We start from the raw sequence: 18571 nt of genomic DNA on the forward strand, positions 1-18571 counted from the left end.
TTTAAATAGATTATAAGCAAAAATCATTGTTTTGCTCTATTTAATGCCATTTTCAATATAATGTAATGAATACATTGATTGTCTAATATATCTTTATAGGCATCAAAATTGCACTTGCAATGGTTACGTATTCAAAAATAATGATGGAATGGTTGTAAATTTTAACCTAGATATATATATATATATATATATATATATATATATATATATATATATATATACATATATATATATATATATATATATATATATATATATATATATATATATATATATATGTGTGTGTGTGTGTGTGTATGTGCACGCATAATGCATTTCAACTTAATATTTGGTAGCTGGATTTACAATCAAACTATCCCGAAATGTCATCCAGTGGGGAGCTACTGGCTACTGCTCACCCAAGACCTCCTAGCTGGTGGGCCTGGGGGCGCAAATTAAAATATTAGCCTAGGGCGCAAGAAACCCTAGAGCCGCCCCTGCCTCCTTCGTTACTGTTACTGTACTCTGTGACGTCATAACCGCCGCCATGTTTGGCCGCCATCTTGGTTGACGTCACTGTTGCTCGCCTTCCTCATTCCATCTTACGTAGCGTTTATGACCAGGCGCTTTTTCCCAGTTATTCGCCCGTAAATTCATCATGTCGCAATCTTCTGCCTCGCCTTCTTCTGGAAAGTTGAGTACCATATTCTTGTATTGTATAAATCAGCTCTGGCCGTAAAGTAACGCCTTTTTATCTTAAAATAACCGTGTTTTGTGGCAGAGCTGTGCCTTGACCGGAGGCGTCATGACGCCGACACTGTTGTTCGCTTCGCATGCTTTATTTAGTTAGCCAGAACAACCTTCCCGATCTAATAACTGATTATCAGCATTAGTTATTTAATCTTCATTGCTAGGAATTAGTTATATTATGCCGTCAGTATTCAATTTTGACGAGCGTAGGTAGCCAAATTTGTATGCTAGATTGCTAGCCTAGCCATAGGCTCGATAGCCTAGGCGTTTTTTGTTTACTTTCATGCATGATATAATAAGTGTTCCTAGTGTTATTTTACGAAATGAAGATGTTAGGAATTTATACATATAAGATTCAGTGATTGCACATGTTTTTCTCCTTCTAGGAAGTATACAAGGGGTTTTGAGAATCCAGGACTCTAGGTAGTCGACTCCCTTGCCCCTAACCTAACGCTAGGGCTCTTATATACTTTCTTACCTCCCCAGTTACCTTATCCAAGGTAATCTCCTCCCTCTGAGGTAGAATGGCTACATCCTAGCCCTCCTTACCTTGAATTGTATTCAAGGGAGGTTAGGCTAGGATTTTCTTTCCCCACTCTTAGCCATAGTCCATGAGCTTTGAGTTTGGGATAGAACCTCAGAGTACCAGTCGTTTGCCCTCCAGCTACCCCATTAGGTGAATGAACTCTCCTTTTGGTCTCTGCTGGCCGGCAAAGGAAGGAGGGCTCTGCCCTTCCCCCTAGTCCACACCTGGTAGGGTTATGACCCTTCCTCCCTGTGGCCTAGTGACTTGTCCTACACCTGCCTTCCCTGGTCTGGGGACTTGTGTCCCTGGCCTAGGTTAGGCAGGCCATGGGATTCTGTTTCATTATAGTTTAGGACGGTACATTAGTGATGTGCCTTCACTGTACTAATGTACCCTAGGCTGGAGAACGAATTCTTCCTACACCCGGGATAGTGCTGGTATGGAAACAGAACCCCCCCCCTGGAGTGTTGGTGAGGGCTCATGCCTTCCCCTACACTCCCCCCTCAGGACCCTTGCCCCTCCCCCCTCTGTCCTTTAGTGATGGCCTAGCCATCACACCTCTGTTCACCGTCCTACAACTCGACCATGTGCCGGTGGGTTGTTGGGTCGGCCCGGTCCTTTCGTTGGTTAGTCCGCACTGCTAGGCTCCCCGCATATAGTCGAACTATGTGGTAGCATATGACAGGTCGGTCTGCCGGTGGAAGACCTCCCTATCTTAGAGTGCTCTTCGGTCCTTCCTTGGGCCGCCACTTGCAACTCTAGCCGACTGCCAGCTCTGTTGCGGCTGGATGAAAGGTTGCCATCCTCTCCCTTTCATTTGAACACGCCTTCCTGAAGAACACGAGGTTTGGGTAGTGAGCTACTGCCTTTCCCTCCTTCTTCTTCTATTTTGTCTCTCTAACTTATCAGTGCCGGTCCACTGCCACACTACCCTGCCGGCAACAGCCGTCAGCCTAGCCCGGTATCCTCTCTGTCCCATTGATTGATGTCAGTGTTGGAATACCTACGCCGGTTGCTTGCTGACTGCCTGGGCCGCCGACGTGCTGGCGACCTGCCATCATTTTGAGGTTCGTCCTCTCTCTGCCACATAGATTGATGGCTGGGATGGGTTCCCCCCTCGATGGAGATTTGGCGGCGCCCGGCGCGCTTCCGGCATGCCGTCATGCTGCCGGTGCCACCTAATGATTCTACTTCAGTGGACTGTCACCTCTACCCTGCCGGACCTGCGCCGGCAGTGTCTATTGTATAGCTATATACGATAGCCAGTACTTCTACGGTATAGTACATACCCTAGTCAGAAAACTATGGTGTATAGTTGTGCAGTAAATTCTTCTAGCATACTCTGTGCATCCATGCACAGTCCCTTGCCGGGACCTACCTGAATCGGGGAGAATCTTCTCCCCCTTTCTCTCTATGCTGAATGAACTCAGCTCCCCCTCTCAACATTACTAATACCTTGGAGGAAGTCTAAGCCATGCTTTATCCAGTGTGGATATCCCTTACCCGTCTTAGGGTACCCTGAAGGAGCCCCTAGAATTAGTTATGGTGTGGGGGTCACGGCAATTGGCTGGACGGGTTGCACAAGTATGTCTTTACTGCTTCATTTCCAGCTTACCTATCCTAAGCTTACACTTGGAAATGAATCTTATATCATAAGTAAAATTACTTTAAGACTAATATCTAAGATTACTTTAAGTCAATGATATAGACTTCTGTAGACTCATGTACCCCGTTTTTCTTTACAGGAGGAGTACACTAGTGTGAGAGCGCCTTCTGCAGTGTTCGGCGCCCGGACTTCTATGGCCACCTGGCGTGGATTCCGTTACCCAAGGGACTCTCCGGTATTGGGACCCGCAGGTCTGCACTGTCTGCAAAGACCTGCTCTATGAGGCATTTGAGGAACCCCCATCTGCGGAAGCCAGGGACATCGCTCGAGAGAAACTACGCAAATGGGTGCATGGTTTCCAGAAAAATGCCACAGGGCCCTATCTCCCTAGCAAGAGGATGAGAGCTCTGCTCTTTCCTAAGGCATCTGCGGATGCCGTCATCCCTAAACTAGAGATCCCCTGCGTCCAGCTGACGGTCGAACCTGACGTGTCGGACGCACTCCAAGACTTCCTTCTTGATGAGGTGGAACGAATGTCGGAAGTGTCGGACACCACCGAAAGGACCCTGATGGCCGAGGGTTGAGAAGAGGAGGAGCATACGGAGGCTCCTGACTCCGAGGGTGATGGCGCCCGGGCCCCCTCTGTTACTTCCGTTGCGATTTCAGAACCTGTCCCCTCTACTTCTTCCACTCCTACACCTGTGACAGGGGACACCCAGGATCACCTCCAAGCCTTGGTGGCACTCCTGGACGAGAAGATCCGCCAGAGGGACAAAGACTTCAAGAGGGAGATCCTTCGTCTGTCGAAACAGACCCCGAGGAAGATCACCATTAAGGATCTTTCCCCTTGCTCAGTGACCAACCCATGGAGGCATGCAGAACACATGCCAATCACGAGTGGACGGACCTTCATCAACGATAAGTTAGGCACCATTCCCCTTGAAGAGGTGGAGTTTTCGCCTAGCTTCGAAGCATACCTGGACTGTTACATCTGTTTCAAGTCTGAGCCTGTTTCCAAGGAGGAAACTAAGCCTAAAGAGGTCATCATCTTTGACCATGCAAAGGCTCAATCTTTTCTTGCCTCCAAGGTGCCGGCCCTAAGAAAGAAACACCCGTCTTTTCTTGCTCCTGCCACCATGGTCCTCCCCTTTGCCGAGAAATCGCTGTTGGCAGTGTTGAAGGTGGTGGAGGAAGGGAAACCCTGCCCTATACTGGAAGAATGTAGGCCCCTCTCCCTCGCCCTCCCTCCCGACGACAAGAACTGGAAAGACATCCAGTTAACTTTCTCTGTAGGAAAGTTGGAGGCTGACATTGCTGGACGACAGTTCAACGAAAACCTCCCCAAGCTCTCTGAATACCTTCTGCGTCGGGAGCTGGACACGAAAGAGAGGCTGGCTGCCTCCCTCCCTCTTCAAGTCCAAATGGAGATGATGGCCGGGGACACACGGACCCCAGGCTTCTACATGGTCTTGGCTAGGACCCATCTTGCCACCCTGACGAAGGACTTCTACAGCTTCATCAGGGCCCGGAGAGCCTGTAGAGAATTCGTGTTTGCGGAGGCCACCATCAAACGTAAACCCCAGAAACTGATTTCCTCCAACATTTTGGGGAAAGATCTCTTCCCTAACGATCTCGTGAAAGAGATCGTTGACAGAGCCGCCACTGAGAACCGGAACCTTCTCCATAAGTGGGGTATGTCAAAGAAGAGGAAATCTTCTCAGGATGAGGGCCCCCAACCTAAGAAGAAGGTCAACAAGCCCAGACCCAAGCAGTGCCAGGCTAAGCGCCAGTTTCCGGCACCCGCCGCTCCCCAGTTGGTGGCTCAGCCCCAACAGACCTTTCAGGTGGTCCTCCAGCCGGTGGTGGCTCAGTCACCAGTCTTCATGCCAGCCTATGAAAGACAGTCTACTACCTTTCGTCCCAAAGGTAGAGGCTCCAGCAAAGACTCCTCTCGACGTCCATCCAGAGGGAGAGGAGGAAGGGGAACAGGCAGCCGAGGGGGTAAACCCTCGGGAACCCTGAAGCAATGAAATGCTTTCGGTGGGAGGAAGACTCCGCCTCTTCCAGGATCGTTGGACCTTCGATCCTTGGGCTCACAGCATCATCAAGAACGGACTTGAGTGGAGCTGGGTAACACTACCTCCATCCTTCCACCAATTCTTCTAACACTCCACCCCAGTCCTGGAAGAATACGTCCAAGAACTCTTGAACAAGAAGGTGATCAAGAGGGTAAAGACCACCAGGTTCCAAGGAAGACTATTCTGTGTTCCCAAGAAGGACTCCGACAAACTCAGAGTCATTCTGGACTTGTCCCCTCTCAACAAGTTCATAGTGAACAACAAATTCAAAATGTTGACTCTTCAGCACATAAGAGCCCTGCTGCCTCCAAAGGCTTACACAGTCTCAATAGACTTAGCGGACGCCTACTGGCACATTCCAATGAATCGCCAGGCCTCCTCCTACCTAGGATTCAGGCTTCAAAGAAGGCAGTACGCCTTCAGAGCCATGCCCTTCGGACTCAACATAGCCCCAAGGATCTTCACGAAGCTCGCAGAAACGATCGTCCAGCGGCTACGCTTACAAGGCATCCAGGTGATGGCTTACCTGGACGATTGGCTGGTTTGGGCAGCATCCTCAGAAGAATGCTTGCAAGCTTCTAGAAAGGTGCCCCAATTCCTGGAACATCTGGGTTTCAAGATCAACACCAAAAAGTCTTGACTTTCTCCTGCTCAGAAGTTCCAATGGCTAGGAATCCATTGGAACCTTCTGTCACACCGTCTTTCCATCCCTCTGAAGAAAAGAAAGGAAAAAGCGGGATCTGTCAAGACACTCCTAAAATCTAAACAGATTTCAAGACGAGAACAAGAACGGGTGCTCGGCTCCCTCCAGTTTGCTTCAAGGACAGACCCAGTGCTACGAGCACAGCTAAAGGATGTATTGGGAGTCTGGAGAAGATACGCATCCATCACTCAAAGAGATCTCAAGAGACCTCTACCAACCAGGCTTCGTTCCCTCTTAAAGCCATGGTCGGAGGCAAAGAACCTGAAAAGATCAGTACCTCTTCAACTACCGCCTCCATCGGTCATTATCCACATGGATGCATCGCTAGAAGGAGGGGGGGGGGGGGGGGGCGGTCACTCCCATCAACGGCAAGTTCAAGGACCATGGTCTCCCCTATTCAAGACGTTTCACATCAACATCTTGGAGGCCATGGCGTTCCTCCTTACTCTGAAGAGGCTGTCTCCACGTCCCTCAGTCCATATCCGTCTGACTCTGGACAGCGATGTTGTAGTCAGATGTTTCAACCGTCAGGGCTCAAGATCGCCCCAACTCAACCAAGTGCTGCTACCCATCTTCCGCTTGGGGGACAAGAAAAGATGGCACCTGTCGGCAGTTCACCTACAAGGATTCTGCAACGTGACGGTGGATGCTCTATCCAGGACAACCCCGATAGAGTCAGAATGGTCCCTAGACGCAGACTCATTCTCCTTCATTTCCCTTCAAGTCCCGGAACTGCAGATCGACCTCTTCGCAACGAGCGACAACAAGCAACTTCCTCGTTACGTGGCCCCATATGAGGACCCCCGAGTGGAAGCGGTGGATGCCATGTCCCTGGATTGGAACAGATGGTCCAAGATTTACCTGTTCCCTCCACCCAACCTTCTGCTGAAAGTCCTCACCAAGCTGAGAACCTTCCAAGGAACAGCAGCCCTAGTGGCACCCAAGTGGCCCCGGAGCAACTGGTACCCATTAATCCTGGAGTTACAACCCAAGCTAATTCCCCGCCGGACTCAGTTCTCTCCCAACAAGTTCAGAAATTGACTGTCTTCGCTTCATCAAGGAAAACCCGAGACCTTCATCTCATGATTTTCTCTCCCTAGCCGTCAAGAAGAGGTTTGGGATCTCGAAGAAAAGCTTGGACTTCTTAGAGGAATACAAAACAAAATCTACCAGAAGGCAATACGAGTCATCCTGGAAGAAGTGGGTGTCCTTTGTCAAGGCTAAAAATCCTACAGAAATCTCTATAGACTTTTGTCTGTCCTTCATTTACCTTCATGGACAGGGCTTGGCAGCCAACACGATTTCCACCTGCAAATCGGCCTTAACAAGACCATTACTATATGCCTTCCAGATACACCGGTCTGATGACATCTTTAACAAGCTGCCAAAGGCATGTGCTAGACTCAGACCCGCACCCCCACCGAGACCCATCTCCTGGTCTCCTGACAAGGTGCTCCACTTTGCCTCAAGCTTGGACAACGAGTCTTGCCCTCTGAAAGATTTGACTGAAAAAGTGATTTTCTTATTTGCTCTCGCCTCGGGAGCCCGAGTCAGTGAAATTGTGGCATTATCAAGAGAAGAGGGCCAGATACAGTTCGCTGAAACAGGCGATCTTACCCTCTTTCCTGACCCAACGTTTCTCGCCAAGAACGAGCTACCCACTAAAAGGTGGAGCCGCTTGAGAGTCTGCCCTCTGAAGGAAGATGTCTCTCTATGCCCAGTGTAGAGTCTAAAGGTCTATCTTCGACGAACTTCAGACTTTGGCGGAGGACAGCTCTTTAAAGGGGCAACTTCAGGGTCCGACTTGTCACTCAAACAACTGAGGGCGAAGATCACCTACTTTATTCGCAGAGCAGATCCTGACAGTACACCCGTCACGATCCCAGGAAAGTCGCCTCTTCCATGAATTTCTTCCAGTCGATGGACTTCGAAAGTCTTCGCTCTTTCACAGGCTGGAAGTCCTCCAGAGTGTTTTTCAAACACTATGCAAAGCAGGTGCACGAGCTCAAACGGTATGTGGTAGCGGCAGGTAGTGTACTAAAGCCTGCTGCTTAGTGCTGCGTAGAACAGTGTGTTATTCGGGACTCTAACTTTATGGGTGCCTGTGTTGACCCTAGTGCGAAACATAGTGATTTTAAGTGCTACCTTGTGACACTACGGACTGTTCTTATACAAAAGGTGAAGTCACATTGACAGAAACACATGTGCCACATGATTTTAACATGAAGTGTATATAAGACTTTCTAGAAAGACTTTATAGTTCCTCTGGAACGAATGTGTGTAATGGCAAGTTTTCCTTTTCAGATTCCACACCCATACCTATTGATGTCTTAAGTCTATATTGCTAATTGCATTCCATTATAATTAATTGTTTAATTGTACGCTAATTCTTATCTATCTAAATAAAATAGAATTTGTTTACCTCTGTGTCTCATTTCACCCTCACAATGCAAATAAAAACACAGTTAGAGAATTTTATTTACCTCCTTATTTGAATAATGGTATGAACAATGTTATAATATTGTTCCTTATTAATACAAACTCATCTAGACCAAGGTAATTTGTTCCAACACAATTGTACTTACCTTCTATCTGACCCCGGGACCGGCAGGTATCTCCGAGACTAGGTGAGTTCCTCTATCAAGTAACTTCAAGATGTTCCTTGCGTCCAAATAGGACTTCCCTGCCCGGGGGGGGGGGGGGGGGGGCAGGAAGCGGTAACATGGTATATGCTTATCTGTAGTGACATGTAACGGAAATGTCACAGGTCTCTATGGTTATCAGACCAAAGGAATATTGTCTAGAAGTTGAAGGCACTACAAAAGGGAAAAATCCACGATACATTAATTCTCTGGTACACTTCCATCAGGACGACATGGCTTGAGCCCAAAAAACGGATTTTGAGCGAAGCGAAAAATCTATTTTTGGGTCGTCCTGATGGACCGGCCCTTTTTCTCTATTCAGGCCTTGACAGGCCCCTCCCAATCTTATTGTATCATGGAGGCTGGCCTAAACGCCTGAAGGAATGAAGAAGGCGTGCAACAGTGACGTCAACCAAGATGGCGGCCAAACATGGCGGCGGTTATGACGTCACAGAGCACCGTAACAGTAACGAAGGAGGAGAACTTAGTAACGGCTCCTCCCATAACTTGCCACCCTTCCCCCTTCGAAGCGTTAACGCTATGTGGGGTGTAGATAGCTATGTGACGTGTCAAGCATACGTCCCCTGTTATTATGCGATATCCTAAAGGGAAACCTTATGGTTACTTGCCCCAGAAGTTATAATTCTGTGAAACCTTTAGTTTAATTCTCTGGGAATATCTACTGTAGTCATATATACCCTTAGTAAGCTACTGAAGGAACCTTCCATCAGGATGACACGGCTATCTCACCCAAAAATAGATTTTTCGCTTTGCTCAAAATCCGTTATATAGGCATTGACTTTCTCAAATCAACCAGTCAGAATGCTCGAATCATATTAGCCAATCAAGACATCACACATGACGATTCCTAACTGTTTACTCTTTTAATGGTATCCCATATTACGAAATGCATCACAACCATGAGACGATGCGTGGTATGCTTGCTTCTTCATTGGTTTCGATACTTCGTGATAATGAATTATGAATGACGTCAGGATCATCCGATAACTGTTTTCGTCCGTTACCGCCAATTCATCTCTACAAAATTGTTCCTATTCATTATCACTGGTTTTATGATACAGAATTCGTTGATGAAAATATTGAGGAGACATTGTTTAATAGAAACTATATATTCAGTAAAAATGGTTATATGAAATAACCTGATCACCACAGGAAATAGATAATTTTTTGCTAAATTTTCCAGTTTGGGATTGAAATATATGTTGAGGGTATGAATTCAGTTTTTACTGATAATTGGCTTTATTTTTTAGTAGACATGAGGAAAAAGATAAAAGAATTTGTTTTCTTAAAATTTTATGTTTTCATCATATATTGTAGTATCAGTTACTACTGTAGACGACATGAACATTTACTCTGTTCTACCACAAGTGTTTCACACACGTTCGTGCACTGTAATGGTATTTTTTTTATATATCGCTCTACATCTCATTGTGAACAGAACCTATTTAAGCCTGTCGCTTCAGGAATTATTTTGTTTTAATTTTTGTGACCACCTACTTCTGAACCTGTTGTACATAAACTCGCTCTCAGTTACAACTTAACGGCTCACTCTCACACTGTATATGCTCTCATACTGATTTAAAACAAATAGGAATATTTTTTTTTACTCATGAAAGATTCTTGCACAAACCAATACCCCATCCTCCTAACATTCCCATGTGGAAGCTTATCCATATTTTGTAAATAATCCAACAGTTTTATTTTATAATATTCTAGCTAGCACTTCTTTAAGTCACAAAGGATCATATTGGGATGCATAAGGAAATATTTAAGATATTTTCTTAGTTCAGGTGCAGTAAGGTTTACTATCTAGGACTAGATGAGTAACAGGACTAGATGAGTAATATTTGAGTTACTTTCAATAAAAGGAGACGAATGATTATTTTGATAATGTAGGCTGTTCATGGGTCATATCCTACTATTCACCCTCCATCATTCTTGTGGAAGATATATTGTGTCATAACTGCATTGTGTGTTATTGTACGCATTTTTTTTATTGCCTTATTCTTTTCTTTACTCATCCTTGTGCTGACTGGAATTATATTATATCGTTCCTGATGCAGACCATAGGAAATATGTTTACATTTGTTACATTATTGTATATCATATATATCATATTTTCCATATATTACATTTTTTATATAAGTTAGCCCTTCTTTAAACCATGCGTTAAGTTCTACGTACAGATCACTACTGACTTCCCCTTTCCTCATCCCCACGAGCATCCTGACTACAACCTTGATTAAATATGAAAAAATAAATGTATACCTTTTCTTTTCAACAACATTTAATTTTTTTAACAATCCTTAATGAGACTTGAGTACTTGTTGCTACATTTGCTTTGACGTTTTTATATAAAGAAGTAACTAAAGTTATTCAAAGAAAAGAAAAACTTTTTCGAAATTTCATAAGTGACTTCCTTACTTTTTAATATATAAGAAATATATAAAAACAAGTTGTACTTTTCTGCTAAGAATTATGTAATCGGGTAAATATAACAGAGCTACTTTTTATGTCATATCACTATATAACATAGATTAGCTTTCCAGTGTTATAAATCTAGGGATCACAACTATATGACAGCATAAATCCCGTTTGTTCTTATATGGTATCCTATATTGAACCCTTATTTAAATGTTGCTTTTATTTCCATAACAATTGAAATTAAATCTTCCTCTTTGTTAATTATGCAAATCCTACAAAGTACTTTGATCTACTGAAATGTGGTAAACAACATTGCTAAAAAAAAAAAAAAAAAAAAAAACACTACTATTTTAAAACTGCATATAACCATTGTACTCCAATAACATATTATACCTCCATGGTGTTGCCACTTGGAACAAGAATTTAAGAATCCCCATTGTTGGTATATGGTGCAGTTCATTTCGTTATAATATTGATGTAATGTTCTTGTTTCTTAGGTGGGGAGTTTATGATGTGGCTGATGTGGTCTCTGGCTCGGAGTACCTGGTGAAGGAAGGGCTGGTCGATCGAAATATGCTGTGCATCGATGGCCATTCTGCCGGCGGTTACACCACACTCTCGGCTCTGACCGTCACAGGTTCACCTTTCAAGGCTGGTTAGTACTTGCGATAATAATGAGATTAGCTCTCTCTCTCTCTCTCTCTCTCTCTCTCTCTCTCTCTCTCTCTCTCTCTCTCTCTCTGGAGTTGTGTAAACTGTAAGCATCTAATTGAAATATTTAAATGTCACAGAATAAAAGACAAAGATCATCATATTGTATTAAAGAGCTAATTAGATTTAATATTTATTCGAAGTTATTTGTAAACACCGGATAAAACGTTCTCTTTAAAGTGGATGTTTATTTTGTCAAACAATTATCCCTGCAAATGAAAATCGTATATATTGTACGTACAGTGTCTGCCTTTCTTCTACAAGTGCGTAGAAATCACCTGATGTATTTTAAAATATGCGTCATATTGATTAAACATATATGAATCGAATTATTCCTCTTGTAGGTGCTAGCTATTATGGCATCTCGGATCTCGAACTATTAGCGGCAGACACACACAAATTTGAGAGCCAATACATGGAGGCTCTCATCGGCACCATGGAGGAGTACAAGGAGAGATATGTCGCTCGATCTCCTTTGAAAAATTCCGAGAAACTTGATGTTCCCATGATTTTCTTCCAAGGAACTGAGGATAAGGTGAGGCACACAAAAAAGGAAATACAATTTTACTTCCCTTTTATATGATTCTAAAATTTGGCTATTCAAGTATAAATTACATATTTTTTATCAGATTTCTAATCCTTGTTCAAGAATATACTTTTGCTCTTCATTGACTTTTTGTGTTTTAGATTGATGTTTGTAAGCAATTGATTGTTGTTTATTTGCTATTATGTCAAGTTGGTTATTTTTTATACACATCGATTGCTCTTTACTGCATAACACACGCACCTAGGATAGGGAGGGTTATAGGGGTTTTTTGGGCTCAGGCCATGTCGTCCTGATGGAAGGTTCCTTTAAGTAGCTGCCTAGGGTATATTTGACTACAGTGATATTCCCAGAGAATTTACCTTATGGTCTCCAGAATTCCAACTCTTGGCGCGAATATCCCTAACTTTACCTTTTAGGGATATCGCATAATATCAGAGGACGTATTCTTGACACGCTACATAGCTATCTTCACCCCGAATAGCGTTTACGCTTCGAGGGGGAAAAGTGGCAAAAACGAAGGGGAGCCGTTAATAAGGTACTGCTCCTCCACTACTGTTTTGAGTATCTAGATGACGTCATCATCGCCGCTGTGTTTTATTCCTTTATTCGTAGCGCTATTGCTCGATGATTTTCCTGGTGCTCTCTCGCTATTTTTGAAATTTTTTGATTAATCATGCAATCTCCAGCCTCTTCTGCCTCTGGAAAGTTGAGTATTTGATCTTTACATTGTATAAATGTCAGCTCTTGCCTTTTTATAATATGAATTAAGGTTAAATTAACGTTTGCAAGAGCTGTTGCCTAAGCCAGAGGCGTCATGGACGCTGTCATTCGTAACGCAAGAGTCATTTAGTTAACCAGAACGACCTTCCCGGTATTAATAGCATTAAAATAATGTTAGCTATTTAGCCTTCATTGCTAAGAATTCTTTATATTATGCCGATAGTATTCATATTAGTTTCGGCGATTTAGGTAACCGAATCTTGTTACGCTAGGCTTCCCAGCCTAGGCGTTCAGTTTATAGTACTTTCATGCATGATATAATAGAATTTCCTAGTGTTATAATTTCAATGAAGTTTTAGGCAAATTTTATACATGTAAGATATATAGATTGCATATTATCTTCCTCTTCCAAGATAGTATACGAGAGAGTTTTGGTGATTTAGGTAATTGATTCTCACTGCCACTAGGCTACTAACCTAGTGGCTTTAGTATACTTTCATACATGTTCCCCAATTGCCCTCGTGTATAGTTTTATTGATTCAGGCGGAGATAGATATCTCCTAGGAATTTTATAATGCAATACTTGTCTCCTAAGGAGAACTAAGGGCAATCCCTCCTTCCCTCTGAGTTTAGCCTAGGCTATAACACTATTCAGTTGTGCCTCGAGTTGTAATTCAGGCAGGACTAGGCTAGAGTTTTCTGTCCCTTCCCTGTAACCGCAAAGGCAGGTTTTTGGGTTTTGGTCAGAACCTCAGAGTAATTAGTCTGGTGCCGGCAGCTGGCTAAGCTGAAGGCATAGGAGGCTATACCTCCCTAGACCACACCTGAAGGTTTCATATGACATTGATACCTTCTCCCTGTGGTCTAGCTGACTATTCCTGTGCCAGCCGATCCTAGGCTGAAGAATAGACATTCTTCTGCCGCTAGGTGACACCGGCACTAGAACTCTGTTCCCCTCTTGTTTAAGGGTGGCGGCGAGAATACTGCCGGCCCCTTTACTGTATTAGCCGACCCTAGGCTAGAGGATAGAATTCTCCTGCCGCCTGGTATGGCTTCAATACTGGAACAGAGTTTCTTTAGGTGACATAGGACCGGCAACCCTGCCGGCTCCTTCCACACCCCATAGGGCCCTCACCCCTCCCCACTCTGTCCTTTAGTGATGGCCTAGCCATCACAAACCTTTGGCCGTCGTCCTACAATCGCGCCGATTGTCGGCAGGTTGTGGGGCTGGCTCGAGCTTCTGTCTGTAGTGTCATAGTCACTCAGCTCTCCCTTACAAACATAGTGCTCCGGGAGAGTTGGGCCGGCTGGGCCGGCTGCTGGCAATAGATCCCTTTGCTGTTGTAGAGTGTTCTTCAGCAGTCCTCTATTGGACTGCCATTCATAACCTGTGGCCGGCAGAGACCGGCAATAGTTGTGGATGGGTGGAAGCCTGAATAATACATTCTCCCCTTCCATTTGAACCCTCATTCTGGAAGAAGGCAGTAAGGCAGAGCTCTTACACTATCCTTCACTCCATGCTTTCTTTCTCTCTATTGGCTAGTGCCGCTGGGTTCTAATCTACCGGCAGCTATTCCCTAGCCAGCAGTGCGCTGTCTAGACTTGCATGCTGGTAGCCTAAGAGCCGCCGGCACAACTGACTTGGCAGGCAAAGAGCCGGCCGAATTCAGATTGAAGGCCACTACACGGACTGGCAGGTCGCTGGCTGGCCTAGTAGGCTGACAGCCGGCAACATGCCGGCAGCAAGCAAGCTGCCGACAGCCGGGGAGACTGCCGACAGCCGGGGAGACTGCCGACAGCCGGGGAGACTGCCGACAGCCGGGGAGACTGCCGACAGCCGGGGAGACTGCCGACTGCCGTATACATATCTAGTTCGCCGGCTGGCCTAGTGTGCCGACAGCCGGCGGTTTTCCGGAGGCTGGCGGTCTTCCGGCGGCCTGCGGTCTTCCAGTGGCCAGCATTTCGCCGGCCCCCACCACAGCCGACAGTACATCGACTGAACTGTACCCTGGTACTAGCCTTGCCGGCAACATGCCGGCCGGAACTACAGTATATGACTATACAGTAGCCAGTATGTTTGAAATATAGATCATACTGCAAACAGAAAACTACAGTATATATTATACAATAGCCTAATTTTTTCCAACATACTCTGTGTTGTCATGCGCAGCCAATTGTTGAGACCATATAATATAAAGAAAGGAAGTTCTTTCTATACAATAATAACTGATCAGTGATAACGATCCTCAATCTTAAACCATTGGGAGCTAGATTAAGTTACACTTACCTATCCTCACAGGATAGAAATCTTCCGATGGGTTTTCCAAAATAGAATGACATATAATTTTGAGGGAGGTCACAGCAATTGGCTAGGCAGGAAGCACATGTATGTGTCTTTCCTATTTCATTTGTAGCTTATCTATCCTAAGCTATATGCAAAAAAAGAAAAAAAAATACTAATTATAATACTTGTATAGTTTATCCAGTGAGATGAACCACCGTATACTCATTTTAGTTTCCTCTCTTTACAGGAAGACCACCCTAAGTGTAAAAGCGTCTTCTGCAACGTGCGGAGCAAGAGCTTCTGCGGCCATGAGGTGTGCAGGACGCACTCACGCTGTTCAATCACCAAGGGACCTCTGAAATATTGGGACCCCCAGGTATGTAACATTTGCAAAACCTTGGTTACTGAGGCTTTCGATGACCCCCCAGTCAGCGGAGTCAAGGGATGCAGCAAGGGAGAAGCTGTGTAGATGGGTCCGTGGTTTCCAAAAGAACACCACGGGGCCTTACCATCCAAATGAAAGGATGCGGGCCTTTCTTTTCCCTAGAGCATCTAAGGATGCTGTTATACCACAACCTCACCCAGAGATACCTTGCTTCCAGAGACCCATAGAGTCGGATGTCTCGAACGCGATGAAGGACATCCAACTAGACGACAGGATGTCAGAAGTGTCAGAAGACACTAAGAAGAACCTTGTTGCAGGAGGTCAAGAAGAGGAGTCAACTTTGGCTCCTGATACCGAGGAGGAAGAAGCCGAAACGGTTTCGGTTTCGTCGGTTCCTGCCCTAGAACCAGTAACCTTGACATCTGCTCCTCCATCTGATGACATAAGGAAGACTCTGTCTTCCATTATGGCAATTATGGAGCAGATGCATAAACAGAACGCTGAAAAAGAAGCCTCGTTGAGGTTGGATATACGCCAACTTGGAACATCCCTTGGGTCTCACAAGAGACTCAACGTGAAGGAACTTCCTTTATGTTCAGATGTAAACCCGTGGAGGCATGCCGAGTACGTGCTTATGACAAACGGGAAGATTTTAAGCTCTGAAAAGCTGGGATCAGTCCCCATCGAGGATGTGGAAATTTGGCCCAGCTTGGAGTCTTATCCAGACTGCTTCGTCCATCTGAAGACGGAGCCAGCATCTAGGGAAGAGACAGAGCCAAAAGAGGTCATAATTTTTTACCATTCCAAAGCACAGGCTTTGTTGACTAGTACTTTGAAGGAAAGGGGCTTCACCGATTCAAAGGTGCTGGCTCTGAGTAAAAAACATCCTTCCTTTCTTGCTTCATCTACCTGGGCCTTTCCCTTCATGGAAAAAGGGTACAAGGCTGTATTGAAGGCAATAGAAGCAGGGAAACCTTGCCCTACACTCGAGGAGTGTAGACCTTTATCCCTAGCTTTGCCTATGAGCCAGAAGGACTGGAAGGAAGTACATCTTACCTTCTCAGTCAGGAAATTGGAGGCAGATATTGCTGGATGCCAGTTCGGCGAGAACCTCCCTAAGTTGTCAGAGTTTCTCTTGCGCAGAGAGCAAGAGATTAAAGAAAGGCTTGCCGCTTCTATGTCCCTCCAGACTACCTTGGAGACAATGTCAAGCGAGCCTCAGAACCCGGATATGTTTATGGTTGTAGCCAAAACACATTTGGCCACTGTAACGAAAGACCTATAAGGCTTCATTTAAGCAAGAAGGGCTTGTAGGGAGATCGTGTTCGCCTCGGCTGCGGTGAGACACGAACCCAGGAAGCTAATATCGTCCAGTATCTGGGGAAAGGACCTCTTCCTGACCGAAATGGTCAAGGAAGTAGTCGACAAGGCCGCCACGGAGAATAGGAACCTTCTCCAAAAGTGGGGCTTGTCACAAAAAAGGAAGTCTTCCCTGGATGAGGGTCCCCAACCAAAAAGGAAGACAAAGAGGCCAAGGTTGCCCTCTCGCCCCGCCAGACAACAAAAGCAACAGCAACTTCCCGCAACTGCGGTGCCCCAGGTGGTGGCACAACCTCAACCCACCTACCAGTTGGTACCTCAGCAAGTGGTGACACAGTCACCAGCATTTACTCCAGCCTTTGAGAGACAGTCTACTACCTTTCGGCCGAAAGGAGAGGAACATTTGGAGGTTCCTCTAGACGCCCCTCAAGAGGAAGAGGAAATAGGGGAGGATGCGGTCAAGGAGGCAAGTCCTCCAGACAAAAACAGAAATGAGATGCTTCTGGTAGGAGGAAGACTATACTCATTTCAAGATCATTGGACCTTCGATCCCTGGGCCCACAGTCTGATCAAGAACGGACTAGGTTGGAGCTGGAACACAGCTCCACCATCATTCCCTCAATTCTTCCAACACTCCACCCCCGTTCTGGAAGAATACATCCGAGAACTCTTGAGCAAAAGAGTAATAAAGATGAGGGTCCCCAACCAAAAAGGAAGACAAAGAGGCCAAGGTTGCCCTCTCGCCCCGCCAGACAACAAAAGCAACAGCAACTTCCCGCAACCGCGGTGCCCCAGGTGGTGGCACAACCTCAACCCACCTACCTGTAGGTACCCCAGCAAGTGGTGACACAGTCACCAGCATTTACTCCAGCCTTTGAGAGACAGTCTACTACCTTTCGGCCGAAAGGAGAGGAACATTTGGAGGTTCCTCTAGACGCCCCTCACGAGGAAGAGGAAATAGGGGAGGACGCAGTCAAGGAGGCAAGTCCTCCAGACAACAACAGAAATGAGATGCTTCTGGTAGGAGGAAGACTATACTCATTTTAAGATCATTGGACCTTCGATCCCTGGGCCCACAGTCTGATCAAGAACAGACTAGGTTGGAGCTGGAACACAGCTCCACCATCATTCCCTCAATTCTTCCAACACTCCACCCCCGTTCTGGAAGAATACATCCGAGAACTCTTGAGCAAAAGAGTAATAAAGAGGGCAAAGTCTATCAAATTCCAAGGAAGGCTGTTTTTTGTTCCCAAGAAGGACCCAGACAAACTCAGAGTCATTTTGGACTTGTCGCCACTCAACAAGTTCATAGTAAACTACAAGTTCAGGATGTTGACCCTTCAACACATAAGGACCCTGTTGCTCAAAAAGCCATACACGGTCTCCATAGACATAGCAGATGCCTATTGGCATATTCCAATCAATCGCCAACTTACCTCCTACCTAGGATTCAGGCTACGGAAAAAAAAATACGTCTTCAGAGCCATGCCCTTCGGGCTAAACACAGCCCCAAGGATCTTCACGAAGCTTGCAAATGCAGTCGTTCATCAACTACGCCTGAAAGGTGTTTAGGTGGTAGCTTACTTGGACGATTGGCTGGTGTGGGCAGCATCCGAGACAGAATGCATGCAAGCCTCCAATAAAGTGATCCAGTTCCTGGAACATCTGGGATTCAAGAACAACATCAAAAAGTCTCACCTATCGCCAGCTCAGAAGTTTCAATGGCTTGGAATACATTGGAACTTATAGTCACACCGTCTCTCCATTCCATCAAAGAAGAGGAGAGAGATAGCAGGATCTGTCAAGAGACTTCTGAAATCCGGTCATATATCAAGACGCCAACAGGGGAGAGTGCTGGGCTCCCTTCAGTTTGCA

General features: G+C 45.5%; 1 protein-coding gene across 1 annotated transcript in view; it reads left to right on the top strand.

Moving 5' to 3' along the window:
* LOC137639491 (uncharacterized peptidase YuxL-like) overlaps window positions 1-18571 on the top strand; it is a 185516-nt gene that overhangs the window by 109445 nt on the left and 57500 nt on the right. The window contains exons 12-13 of the mRNA XM_068371758.1: window positions 11227-11384; window positions 11785-11975. Of these exons, the coding sequence (XP_068227859.1) occupies window positions 11227-11384; window positions 11785-11975 (349 nt within the window). The remainder of the gene's footprint in view (window positions 1-11226; window positions 11385-11784; window positions 11976-18571) is intronic.

The sequence above is a fragment of the Palaemon carinicauda genome, chromosome 4 (assembly GCF_036898095.1).
Source record: "Palaemon carinicauda isolate YSFRI2023 chromosome 4, ASM3689809v2, whole genome shotgun sequence".
In the NCBI taxonomy this organism is placed as follows: Eukaryota; Metazoa; Arthropoda; class Malacostraca; order Decapoda; family Palaemonidae; genus Palaemon; species Palaemon carinicauda.